This window comes from Acipenser ruthenus, chromosome 8 (genome assembly GCF_902713425.1).
Source record: "Acipenser ruthenus chromosome 8, fAciRut3.2 maternal haplotype, whole genome shotgun sequence".
Classification (NCBI taxonomy): Eukaryota; Metazoa; Chordata; class Actinopteri; order Acipenseriformes; family Acipenseridae; genus Acipenser; species Acipenser ruthenus.
In genome coordinates this window covers 31,122,385-31,137,087 of record NC_081196.1, presented here as the reverse complement: position 1 = coordinate 31,137,087, position 14,703 = coordinate 31,122,385, and the positions used below count along the sequence as shown (strand labels likewise).

General features: G+C 35.5%; 1 protein-coding gene across 1 annotated transcript; it reads left to right on the top strand.

The window, feature by feature from the left end:
* The first annotated feature begins 468 nt into the window (after positions 1–468).
* tmem182a (transmembrane protein 182a) lies at positions 469–13,455 on the top strand. Its single transcript, XM_034012575.3, has 5 exons — positions 469–759; positions 2,788–2,908; positions 9,081–9,179; positions 10,361–10,498; positions 11,436–13,455. Exons 1-5 carry the CDS (start codon positions 601–603, stop codon positions 11,660–11,662), a joined length of 744 nt encoding a protein of 247 aa, XP_033868466.1. The 5' UTR covers positions 469–600; the 3' UTR covers positions 11,663–13,455.
* Positions 13,456–14,703: the final 1,248 nt, after the last annotated feature.

The window sequence follows — 14,703 nt, the reverse complement described above, 5'->3', positions numbered from 1 at the left end:
AAATGGAGATAGCAAAGATGAGATAGTGGCCCTTTATTCACAAAATCACTTTCAAAGATGTTTGTCTGTTTTGATAGTAAAGTTTTTAAGTACAGTTTGCTATTTTAGAAACTTTTCAAGACATGACTTCTTGATTATCAAATGAAAGCAAATTTTAAAAAGTTTTCAAATAACTCATTTAATACCATACAATTTAATTATATAACATACCTTATGAATATGTTGCTCTATAGCATTTATTTCAAAATCTTTTCTATGTAAAGGAGTCTGAGTTCATATAAAGGAATATGTTGTTTTAAAAATACCCTCGCTTTGTACATAGACCTATAGTGCCTGTGACTTTAATGAGGCTACAAAGATTCATGCCACCCCTCCTGATGCTAGCAGTAAAGGTCAGTTGCCAGTTATTTATGTTTGGCCGCACCTCTCAGCAGAAAGTATCTTCAATCAATATCCCAAAATAGATGGACAGTTACATTTGGCAGTCAGAGTCTGTCAATTCTGGAGAGGCATAAGAAAGTTCAGCAACAGGGAACGAAGAAGTACCTCTAGCTGAAGGAACTAAGCAAATACTAACTGTGGAGAACAAACCCAATAGTCATGAAGCTGAGCGTTGCCCTGTTCTTTGCCGGCTTCTTTGGTGCTTTGGGAGCTGTGTTCTTTTTGCTGTCTTTTGGAACGGATTATTGGCTTTTGGCTACTGAAACATGTTCACCTGAAAACAATGGAAGCAAAACCGTAAATGCTGTTCCACTTGAGGTTTGTTTTTATGTGTGATACATATGGGCATATTTATTTTGTTTTTGCTTCAGTGTAATTTTGTTTTATATACAGTATATGAAAAAATGTTTTTCTGCTGCTCAATATTAAGTTCAAGGGATATGCAGTATGAATAAAATTTTAAGAGTTGAATTAAAATATGATACAAAAAGTGTGATTACAATGTTATGTTTTAACCTTACTAAATGAAACAAGTCAGGGTATTTTTTACAGTCAGATTAACTAAAAATGGTCTTACTAATGGTATTACTTGCTTGTATACTCCTGGGGTCAAATCAAGTTTAGTATACCATATGGAGTTATATGTTTACAGTTGATGAAATGCATTTTCAAAATAAAAAATATATATAGCAGACGCTAGTATAACTAGTTTAATGTAGAAAGCTGGTACCAAAAATGTGGTTACTGGCCATTGTTACAAGTAAAATGTATAGTCCACTAGTTTCTCTAAAAATAAATGTAGACAGTGAGTCAAGTGGTCCAAATTTCTGAAATTTGGTGGCCCAAGTGTTGGGGTTCATGAGAAACTGATAAATCCAATTTGTGAGATATGCCAGTGGTTCATGAGATACAGCCCCTGAAGTATAAGGGTAAGGGGAGTATAGAGTTACATTATTGGAGCCATCTGGTTCTTATGAACTCAAACAATGATTTTGTTCAAATAAATTAAGCCACCACCTAAGGTCCACATGACATGGAATGGTCCAGCTGTTCTTAATACATTTGCTTGGTTTCCACTAATTATTTCCTACATGTTATATAACTTATGTATACATAGGCATTGCATGTGAAATCAGACACACTTATCAATGTTTCAGATGTATTATTAAGTGTTGAAAGCTACAGATAAATGTGAAACATACGTTACTGATGTTGTATGTGTTAATGGTGAATTAGGTTGAATATAGGTTGAATATAGATTAACCCATCTATCAGCCATAAGCATAAAAATAACCTTTTTAATGCTACATTTGAAAGATCATTTTATCAATTATTTGTAGATTATCACTTGAGAAGATGTTATTAATTTAATGCTCTGTTTCTTCCGAATTGTTTCATCCTATGTTATAAAGGCCTATAATCACCAGTGCATTTATGTCAATGAAGGTCAGAGATTTGGTTGAGAGTTGAGTTTTCAGCTGGCTTGACTCCTCCTAGAAGTAACTCTAACCAGTAACTCTAGGCAGGTTTTCTGTAGTGTAGGTCATTATCATGACACATGAGTTGTGCCACCACACAGCTGACAACACTCCACAACAGCAGGCAACATGTAACTTAGCAACTGCAACAGCACTGATTGCATTGCAGACATAACAGTCATAATGGTAGGCACAATACCAAATAACAGAACATAACATTTTCCCACCCTTCCCACCAAGTTCAGGTGTGGAATGAAGTCACAAAGTCCCGAAGATGGCCAATGCACTGACAGAATCTTTGAGGCCGATTCAGTGACCCTGCTGGTTCAGAGCCTCCTATGTCTGCAAAATTGCCTGCCTTGGTGGGGCAGAAAAACTGCCTTCACTGGCTGAGTTTCAGGTTGCGACACTTTCCTCAGCCTGCTGGCATGCCACCAAGACCAAGTCGTCGGCTGACAGGACGTAGGGAGGACCAAGTGATTGCATCACACCAGGTCCCAACAACATTGCTTAAGCTTAATAATGCCCAGATGACCCACGATATTTGTCAGAAATGATGCCCTTGTTCACAGCACACAAGTCCACACAATTTGGAGTCCCCCCCAGGCTTTTTCTTCACTGTAACCAGGTTGGAGTTCCAGGGGGATGCATTAGTGGACATCTGGTCCCGGAAGGTGAGGGGAATGCGGTGCAGTGGCTGAATGACTGTAGTCACAGTGGGGTCGACTGTGGGTCCTTAACACCTGTTTTAAACAGAACCCAAAACTCAGTGCCATTATGTTTTAAAATGAAAATACACATTTACTATATAGCAAACAGAAGTACACAACAGGTAATTAATCAAATGCTGTTTTTTGGGTTTTTTTAGCGTAGCGATATGGTCACATCTCCAAAGAAAACAGATACCACTTATCATCATGAGGGCTTCTTCTGGAGGTGCTGGTTTGGTGGGAAACTTGCAGAGGACAATATATGGAAGTTTTGGTTCAGTAAGTAAATTGCACTTCATTTACTATAACTATCTAAAGTAGGTAGCAAAATTCTGAAACATTCCCATAAAAATATTTCAATCAAAACAAAACAGGCCACATACATGACTGTTGTATAGTTCTGCTTTAAGAAGAAGTTTAATTGGGCGCAAAGGTGGCACACAATGTGAAATATTCTGTGGAGCCACTTCCACTGTTACATCATGTTTTTTTCATTGTTAAACTTGGTTAAACTATAAACATCTTGAGTTTATGGCACCACAGTCGACATTGTTCAACTTATTCAAACACTTCTTAATAAAGTCTGTCAAGTTTTGTGACGAGGTCCTAAACGCAGAACTTGAAGGACTATTTTAAGGAATGTTTTTAAGGACTGTTTTTTGAAGAGTGCTTATAGACATTATCTTTAGTGCTTTGAAAATAATAAACATAACATTGTTTGTGCTTTTTCTCATTGGGGATGTATATCCCTGACAAAAATAATATAGAGAAGTTGCCCATTAGTGAGTATGTATGTCACACTTACAATTTTATATATTATAGCTATGGCCAAAACTTTTGCATCACCTAACATTTTATGATTGAGACATAATTAAAAAACAAATAAAAAAACGGAATGAACATAATTTATATCTTTTATTTAACATCATGCATACTGTACCTGCCAAGTCTCCCGTCTCCCGTCTCCCGATGATTTAGATTGCCAATTGTAATGCATTATTACCTGAAGTAAATTTTCTCTAAGCCACACAGGTAGATTAAGGCATATACAAGGATTGTGGGAAACCTTGGACTTTTGACCTCCAGATCAAGGTCATAGAATATCAAGCTGATTTTCTCTTTTTGACTTTTTCAAACCAGTTAATCGGATTTGGTGATGGCTTACATATGTTTATATAATAGGCCCAATAATTCTAGGAGAATGTAGTTTGTATTATTATTATTTTTATTTTTATTATTATCATTATTATTATTAGTTTTTATGGTAAGTGGTCTAATAATAAAATACAATGCAGTTAACTGTACAGTAAAATGCATTTCAATAAGGATATATATATATATATATATATATATATATATATATATATATATATATATATATATATATATATATATATACTGCAAAATTCCAAAAATGTTAATTCAAAAGTATTCATACCCTGACCTTTAGCAACAATAATCTCTTTTAAACGATTAGGATATTTGTCAATGAGCTTTTGGATTCTTTAGTGAATTTTGACCATTCTTCAATGCACAATTGTTCCAGTTCATTCAAATTCCGAGGACTTCTCATGTGCACAGCCTTCTTCAACTCATACCAGATTTAGATTGGGACTTTGACTAGGCCATTCCAGAACTTTGATTTTATTCTTCTTTAACCATTGTGAAGTGGATTTTGATGTGTGCTTTGGATCATTGTTGTGTTGGAACGTCCAGTTGTGCTTTAAACCAAGTTTTGTAGCAGAGGGTTTCAGATGATTCGCCAATATCTTTTGGTATGCTATGGAATCAATTTTACCATGTCTTGGAACTAAATTTCCTGTGCCATTAGAGGAAAACAGCCCCATAAAACGATATTACCACCTCCATGCTTAACAGTAGGTATGGTGTTATTTTCTCCAAGCGTAACGACTATCAGCGTGACCAAATAGCTTGATTTTTGTTTCATCACCATAAAACCTTTGTCCAGAACTCATATCCATCATTCAAATGCCGTTTTGCAAACTTTAAGCGACCATTGAGACCTTCATTATGCAATACTCGACCTGTGGAAACCCCAGTCCCACTTGCAGCCAATTCACTTTGAATATCTTTGGCAGTCAATCTCTGATTGTTATTAACCTTCCTTACAATTCTTCTATTTGTTCTTGGTGAAAGAACCTTCTTTTTTCCAGACCAAGGAAGCGTTGTGATAGTACCATGAGTCTTGTACTTGATACTAGAAACAATAGTTGAAATTGGGATACTCAAATGCTTGGAAATCTTCTTGTATCCTTCTCCAGCTTTATGACAATAAATAATTTTTCTGCCTAAGGTCTTCAGATAGCTCTTTACTGTTTCCCATATTGACTTATTGGTAATGACAACAATCATCCTTTGCCTAACCCTTGTATACTCTCTAAGAATGTTCATTTACAATCCAGCATTTTCTAGACATTTCTAGAATTATGTTGTGCATTATCATATTGAAATTTCTAGCACCTTGTAGACAATACTATTATAGCATCAAAGGGTATAAATACTTTTGAATTAGCATTTTTGGGGTTCTATTTCTAACTTTTTTCGTCATCCACAAAAGCAAAATTACAAAAGACTTTTCCTAAAATTCTTTGTTTTCGAGAAATTTCTAGAAATGATACATTTCCATTTGGGTATGTAAATTATATATAAAGTATAGTGACAAATTGGGGTTGGGTTGCCACTTGCAGGATCTTTTCCAACTTGATTTTCTTTGGTGTAAATATAAAGTCAGGGCCATAGAAATATACAGGTGGTGCCTGTATATTTATTTAATTGCACACAAAACAAAAGTAACAAACAAAACCCTAACTCCTTGCAGGAGCACTAAACTAAACTTTTTGTTTCCTTTAACTATACCGGATGGCTAAGCTGTTTACCGGTCACAAAACCCATTCCAAAGCAGATCATGATAGGTGAACACTACCAAGGCAGAGGTTCAAAGGGTCGTTCTCTCCTTCATTGGAAATATACTCTAAAAGATACATTAAAGCAATGTGGTCTTCCTATCCCTGGTTGTCAGGAACTAGCCCAGCAGAGGGCCAGCTGGCGAGAAGCAGTGAACATGGGGCTTGGACGGCTGGATGGGGCTCAGCGCCGTCATATTCAAATGTTTGAACTGAATCATTCAGGAAGGATTCATTTTTTAAATGGAAACAGTGGAGCGGCTCTGGAACCTCAGCTCCTGGTGACAAGCTGGCTCCAAGGCTCCAGAGCCGGAGCATGGCCAACCCTACACTCTGGTGTACTAGCTAGACATGTTTGAGAGGTTAAGGGCGAAACTTGAGCTTTAAAAAGTCACCAGTATGTAATGACTGAAACAGGAACTATTGTAAAGCGAATGTGAAACTTTACTAGTACTACTATAATAATTATAAGTACTACTTATTCAGATAGTACTTATTCAGAAGAACCTTCTGAACTAAATTCATACACATACTGTATTCTCTGTTGGCAAACTAGGACCACACCCAAGAATGTTACATTTAAAGGACAAGTGTTGTTACATCATGGAATGGTTCTGATTTAAGCCTTAGGAATTCTGCTGAAATTGCAGCTGTGTTCAGGCACAGCTGAGTACCAGCACATTTGTATTTCAGAACTTGTAAACACATATTAAATGTATACATCTATAACTGAATATATTTCCTTGTTTCATGCCCCCAAAAGAGGTCAAGAAAACATATATGTAAAAATAAACAGTTTTTCAATTTTCAATTCACTGTTATCTGAACAGCCCCCTGGTAAACTGTGAATGTCAAAGAGCATCTGGTGTGTATACCTGGCGTTTTATATTACATTCAGGTACAATGGTGTACATATATTAAAATAGTATTATAATTGTTTCTGATTTTAGAATGTCATATTAACCATTTTAAAGCAATGTGGTTTCACTGTTATAGCTTCTGGTCAACATGTATTTATTACCAAAGATGTGAATAAAAAAGTTGCAATTATGTTGAAAACGATATAGGAAGAATGTGTAAGGAAGGTTTTCTGTTGTAAGCGATACAGCCTGTTAAAGAGTAAGTATGGGGGTTCAAAAAATATAACGTTATACTTCCACACGTGTTGCTACAGCTGTTTAAATAACATACCTGTCATTCTTCTTTTCATTGTTAACATCCTGACAAATGTTTACACTTATAACTTTAAAGTCTGTTTCAAAGCTGTTTTCAAAATGGCCGCTCTAGTGCACTGGGGTTTGAGATCTGTCCTCTAAATCACTGCAGGAAGAGCGATTAAAAAAATACATAACAAGTGTTCTGGCTTTTCTGTTCTGTACCACATCATGGATCGTTATTGCTGTGTTACCTGTTTGACAATGTGGGCAATAATCCTTATACTGTCAGTGCACTAGGGCAGCCATTTTGTAGCAACACCTGGGTATGAGTAACGCTATATTTTTCGGACCCCCTCTACTTACTCTTTAAGTAACACTTTAATGTTTACATCTGTGTTAACTAACAGGAGACACGTGAAAGGGTAAAGGCAAAGCCAAAGTGATGTTATTCCTTTCAGAAAGTTTGCCTTTGCACTTGTTCTTAAAGAGGCCCTTCAATTTATCACGTAAGTGCTGTAATATTCCAAGACTTCATATGCCTTCTGTAGTTAGTGAACACAACCACCTCCTCCCACTCTGATAACAAGTTCAAGCATAAGGGTCAAATCAATAAAATGAGGTTCTGGTGAAATGAAGAAACTACTCGAGTTTCACTATTGCTTTATCTTGTAGCACCCTTTTAAAAATGCATATAGAATACTACATAAAGCACTAGATTAGTTATATATAAAGTCTACTATTAGACTGCCTTTTGCACCTTGTAAAAACATTTAAAAGCAACATGTATTTTTTCGAAAAACTTAAAACATACCAAAAAACACTTTTGCTGAGCTTAACAGCAGAAAACATGTGACTAACAAGCCATAAATCCCTGTCTAAACTATGTATTTACGTCAACTATGTTACAGACATACTGTATACATAACAAAGTTTTCAAGCTATTTAAATTTGAAATCAAACATTTCTAGACATACCATGCCCCTAAATGCAGTTGTTGAAACATAAAATAACAGTCGTCAAAGAACTCACTTTTTAGTTTAAATAATATTGCAGAATCTACAAACTGCACTTTGAAGTACTTAAATTTTGTATTAAAAAGCATCATTTCCACAGAATATTTGGGATGGACTGTTCTCTTCCCTTTTCTCAATCAACAAAGCAAGTTATGTTATTGCAAAACATAAAATAAAATATTGTGGAGTAATATATTTCCAAGTAACAGAAATGACGGGACAATGGCTATTTTGTTCATTTTTAACATTGTTTCAAGCTGAATCCGAGAAACTAAGCCAAGAGTTATTTGACTTTACAAATGCTATACAACAAAGATGCTACAGTACAATTAACAATGTATTGTTTTTAATTAGTGAATTGTAATCTTTTTACAGCTTATTATCTTTAACATGTAAAACACAATTGGGAGGGTCTGTACATCAATCTGATGTTTTACAAGAACTTTACAATGTTAACAATGCACATAACAGCAACCCTAATAGAATACATGTTAATAAATCAGGATTTAACTGTAACATAAGTTAGCTTTAAAAATGCTTGCAGGTGTTTTCTGCCTTGATGATAAGGTCGCATGCTGAAGATCATGTGATTTGTGGAAAAATCCATTGTTTTGCAAGTGACAGTGGATTTAGGGACAGTATTAAATATCTTAATTTATGTTAATACATTTATCTTGATTGTGTAAATATATAGTTTAGAAGAGATTTAGTAAAAAGATGAATAGGGACATTGCTGAATGTTGCATTTTGCTTAAAATAATTTTTCTCTTTGAACAGTTTATAGTGTATTTTATTCTAGAGCATGTGAATATGATTACATAATACTTTATGATGCATAATACATAATACTTTATGATGCATCAGTTTGAGTAAAATCAGTTGTTTTATCCAAAATATGCCCTTGGGAAACAAAAGGTAACCTAATGGGAGGCTGTGTGGTCCAGTGGTTAAAAAAAAGGGCTTGTAACCAGGAAGTCCCTGGTTCAAATCCCACCACAGCCACTGACTCACTGTGTGACCCTGAGCAAGTCACTTAACCTCCTTGTGCTCCATCTTTCGGGTGAAACGTAGTTGTAAGTGACTCTGCATGCTGATGCATAGTTCACACACCCTAGTCTCTGTAAGTCGCCTTGGATAAAGGCGTCTGCTAAATAAACAAATAATAATAATGTTAAAATGAGCCTCCTGATGCTACAAGAGGTGATAAATGTTATTTTAAAGCCTTGGTTATCACTCCTTTCCACTAAATGACAATGCCATGAATATTCAGATGTACAAGTCAGATCTATCTATTAACCATCCATTTTACTTTATGTATTCACCTATTTTCCTTTTTTCCCCTCCCTTTTTCCTTTAGCCAACCAGCCGCCTTCCAAGTTATGTATGCACTCGTACCTCTTTCCATTCCCGGTAACAACCCCGGCTCACAACTCCACTTCCTATGACACTGCAGTCAGTAAGTGTGCTCTACATAAGCTACAGTTACCTACGGTTACTTAGGCAACAACAGGAAACTTTTACCCAGCCACACTTAATATAAAACAGGGTTGTCTACATTTTTCTTTTTTTAGATAAACATTTGGCGCATTTTCCAAAGAAATATATAAAAAAAGAATATGTTTGAGTTAGAAAACAGCAAACATGAAAGTTGTGCTTCAGCATTTTTTTTTTACTTTAGTCTTATTATTTCCTCATTTTGTTTTTGTTTTCTCTGGTGTTATAGTATGGGTATTCTGCAAACTTGCTACAGTAGAGAGTCAATTATCCGATCTTTGATAAACCGTACTGTCTAATCAACTGAACGCACCTGCAATCACGTGATGAATTACGTGTGGTTCTGCTGCTAAAACGGCTACGAGATTTAGCTGCCAAAAAAAGCACCAGCAGACTGAGGCAAATGAAAGTTACAGAATTATTCAGACTACCAAAACCTTAGCTGGAGCATTGCGTGCTTTACATTGTTGCAGTTAAGCAAATTAAAACAGTCGCCTCGTTCTTGATTTTCTTCTGTTTCATCAGCTAAGAACTTTTATTTTATTCATTTCAATTGCACGTTATTACAATGCCTTAATAGCAAAGTATAGAAACATTTTACAGATTTTTTGAAGTTTAATGATTCCTAAAGTTCTGTAATGTGTCAAAGTTGTACTGAATTGTATTCTTTGATGATTTTCAAAGTTTGGTATATGGTATGTTTTAATTACAGTATTTCATTACCTTAACTGTAGGTGTTAAAGTTTTACTGAATTGCATTAATTTAATGTAAAAATGTGTAATTTTGTATGCTTAATGTGATAGAATAGGTTACTAGCTATATATCATCAGTAGGTACTTGTATACTAAGTACTTGTAGATGTTAACTTTATACATTATTAAAAGTACAGTAATTGTTATTAATACCAGTTTTATTATCCATACAAATCGATTATGCGAACTAGTATTGGTCCCAATTAGTTTGAATAATTGACTCTCTACTGTATATCCAAAACACTATATTATTATTATTATTATTATTATTATTATTATTATTATTATTATTATTATTATTAATATTATTGTGTAGTTGTTTAGAATATAAAATTACATTTTTCACAAAGATGTAATTTTTGACTGTATCTGTGCTATTTTTATTTTTAGTCTACCGCGGGTTCTGGAGTGTGTTCATGCTTGTTGGAGTAGCCGCTGTTGTGATGGCAGGCTTCATAATCATCTGTGCTGCTCCCTTTGCCAGTCATAAACTTTACAAAGCAGGGGGAGGGCTGTTTCTAATTGCTAGTAAGTTACTGTTTATAGCTATTCATCCAGAACATATGTGTGTGTGTGTACCTGTACAGTATGCAACTATATATTCTGATTGTATTTTAATGTAGATCTAGTTGTACTGTAAAATAGATCTAATTGTACTTTACCAGTATATCTATCTTGGGTGTCATCAATATTTTCCTTACATTATATGCAATTTTAGTTTACTGAAGGTTCAGCAGTAAAAATGCTTTGTAATTTGTGCTCACAGTAGCCAACATGCCTTTATTGAGCTATAGCAGTTTAAAATCTACTATCAGAGCACTGTTTTTAATATATGTGTTTTTAATGTGTTTTAGGGATTGTTTTATGATCTTTTGCTTGGTGGTTTTCTGTAAAATCCTTTAATAACCCATTTATTTTAAATAATGACATTTAATTAATGTTTCAGTAATTTAATATATTACTGCTTAAAATCAAAGTAGTCTTCTCTTTGTTTTAATAAATTGGGTGATATTCAAAATGTATATTAACACCTGCACAAACAGGTTTGAAATGCTGCCATTGATCGCTCAGTATGTTGGGAAGGTGCAATGTGTTTGCAATGATGAAGAAGTTGCTAACAGGATGTAGACTTAACTTTCAAGGCTGTAATTCTGTTCTAATGACTAAATGTTTAGGCTACTGTGACTGTATAATGTCTTAGAGATAGACAACGGTCCAGTCAGTTGATATAAGCAAACAGTGATACACCAACAACCTCTCTGTGGTTATCCCAGAAATAACCATGAGAAGTGGTTTATGCAATCCAGATGAATTCCCTAAAACTGGAAATGCTTATCCTTGTAAGTCAAGTAGACACACGCTTCCTCTGGTGCCTTCATCTGTGCCAACAGTTGTCTGTGTGACGTAGTTCCACCATGTGACATGGGATATACATTACTGACATGACCTTGTGTGTTTTTTGCAGGTGTGTTCTTCTCAGCAGTAGTGGTCATGTATGTCATCTGGGTCCAAGTATTAAGCACAATGACTGACTACAAACAGCAACAAAAAACATCACTCTGTCCAGACTTTCAAATCAACATCAGATATGGCTGGTCCTTCATGCTGGCTCCTGTGGGAATATTCTTTTCCTTCCTGGCTGGAATGCTTTTCCTCTTAATAGGACGTACTGTTCAGATGCACTACAACTAACCAGGATGCTCTGGAAGCAGTGTATGGATGACAAAACTGTGGATGTATATCGTATAAAATAAACTGGTAGATTTCATTCATTTACATTTTCCCAAGAGCATTGTAACACAAGTCATTGTTCATTACAGTACATTTTCCAAAGTTTTTTTATATTGTACACCAGCACCTAACTGTATTTTTATTTATGATTCTAGAATGATTGGATTCATTATATTCCCCTTATTTACTATGGTCTGGAGTTTTTACTTTTGAGACCATATTTAATGAAACACGAATGAACAAGTTAAAGATAAAAATATATTAAACATTTTTAAATGAGTTGAATTTATTTATGCATTCTTATCTTTTACTGAATTGTGTTCTGGAGGTCAGATTGATCAATTTTCTAAGTGGTTTACTTCAGTGTGTAAATGATTAATTTTTGCCAAAGGGTAAAAATACCCTTGCTAAAAATGCCTAAAATACCTTGAATTAAATTAAGTATTTTTCTACTTGAGTAATGGACATTTAAACATTTATAATTTAAAATAACCCTACAGGTAACTCTCCAAAAATGCAAGTTACAATTTAAATGTCAATTAAGATAAATATTACAAATCTAGTAACAAGCTCATAGGTTTTTGTTAACTAATTAATGACTTGTTTTAAAGTCTGTTTTGACTGACTAATTAACATGTGGTATTTCAAGGTGTTAAAGGAGCCAGTCTAGTACAGTTTATTAGACTTCATTTAATTTCTCAAAACAGTCTTTAAACAGAGTTTGATTTTTAGAAAGCTTGGTCTTGTTATAATAATGTGTCATATATATATAGTCAGTGAAAACATAATTTAAAATACATACGTAGTTAAAGCATTGTAAATATGGTCCACTGACAGTTTCACCAAAAACCGGTACATGGTAAATACCTTGATTCATCTGTCTCTTTGTGTCGTGGTATCTAATTTTTTTTAACAGGAACTTTGCATTTTCTTATGGTTTTTTTTTCAGTTATACACAGTACAGTTTTACAATCTAATATGTATTCATCCTTTCTATTAATGGCTTGCATAGCACCTGCAGTGTGTGTGGTGTTCTTGTATCCTTGTAAAAGCCTGTAATATGTTTGTATGATGGTCAGCTGTATTTCCCTGTTGCACTGTCAACAGGATGCTCCTGTAAATGAAATGCTGAGGGATGTCCTGTGTAAATGTTTTCAAATAAATACAGAATATGCTAATTGAATTGGTCAAGTTACGATCCAAAAACTTTTACATTTCTTTCTCAAGTGTGGTGAACAGCATTTGATCAGCAAGATAAGATAATGTCTGATACTTAAATTCAGTTAAGAAAGAGAAATATTCATAACATTGGCCTTAAGTTTAGAGAAATGGGTAATATACCCATTTTGAGCAGCTACTGGCTATTAGTAAATCTTCCTAATTCTTAACTTGTATATTCATATCGAGAATATTAAATGAATACATTTATACTAATGTACTTATATTTTAGTTTAAATTGGGACTATGTTGTGTCCTCTTGCAGTGATCTCTTAGTACATCAGTTGTTTTTTTTTGTTTCCTGGTCGGGGGTTGTGGGAATGGCGTCTCTTTGAAGCACAGTTGGGCTGCCGTGGTTGTGGAGGTAACATATCCTGTACAAAGTGATGGATTTGCGTGCTCAGACCCCGCATTATGTATAAAGACATATACTGTTCTTCTAGTTCTTCTGCCTCTCTGTGTGCTGTCTGCTTTTGGAGCTCTACTATTTGCCGATTCCAGTTCCTCGTTCATTGGTTTGGTGTCATTCTCAAATTGACTCAGTTACTCCCTGTGGAAGGGTGGTGGGTAATTCACTGACACAGGAGACAGAAATGAGGCTGAAAACACCGCACAGGTGCCCAGTTTTATTAGAAACTTATTTTGGGTTCAGCCCGCAGAGGGCGCTGTTGTCTGTGGCCTGCCGTACCAACTATGGTAGCGACAGAGCCACAACTATACCGGAGCGGTACAGGGTACAGAAGTTAGAACAAAAAGAACACTAATCAAAAGGCAAAAGAAACAGAGAAAACAAAACACAGTAAACAAAACTACAAAATAAAAAGTGCTGCACTCGGCAGCTTCTCCCCAACCGTCGCTATTCGTACGGCCCGGGTCTCCGTCCTACTCTAGCGGCTCCCTCAGCCTGCTATCCACTTTGTCGGGGCTGCCCAAGAGTTTTCTTTTCCCCCGCTACTGCTAAATCTTTCTTTCTTTTGGTTTCTTATTTGTTTGTCTCGCCGGGATTTTTCGTCCGGGCTGATTTTTCTCCAGCGCTTCCGCACGCCGGTTTACGTCTCCGTGGGCAGACCTGAGGGAACAGCAGAATGAAACCTATAGGGTCAGCAATTCCCCCAAGACCCGCCTCCCAGCCACTCAGAGAGAAGGAAAGTCCGCACACCCACTCTTTCCCCTCTCCGTGTCACTGCCATGACTGACAGGCAGATATTGACGAGCTGCTGCCCTCTCCCTGCAGCACTATGAACACGCCAGAAGAGTCAGCACAGATCTCCCCTGTTACACTCCCCTTATTTCATTTTGATGGTTTCTGTTTGTTTTAATTGTCTTGATCTGGATTCAAATGTTTGAAGTGAATGATTAATATTTGTTAACATTTCACTCTTTAATGTGTATTGTATTGTGTTTAAAAAAACAGTACTTAAACTGAAATAAATTAAATTAGATTTGCTAACCAGAAAGAAATTCATTAGATTATCCCACCGACAGACCCAACAGGTGTTATTTTTTGCTATGACAGGCCCAATCATGGTTATATTGAGCTATGACAGGCCCAACTTCAAGATAACCGTCATAGCTAAAAAATAAAGGTTAGGCCCATTGGTGGGTATATGTAGACTAGGTGGGGCTGGAAGAGTGGAAAGGTCATATTATCATATGATTTGAATGGAATCATTTGATAATTTTTTGCTTAGTTCATTTAACTGAACTTGTGAACAATTGACTACCTGCCACTGACCTAACCAGTGCCCTGTGAACACTGCAATATAGTGGAAAATAATATGATC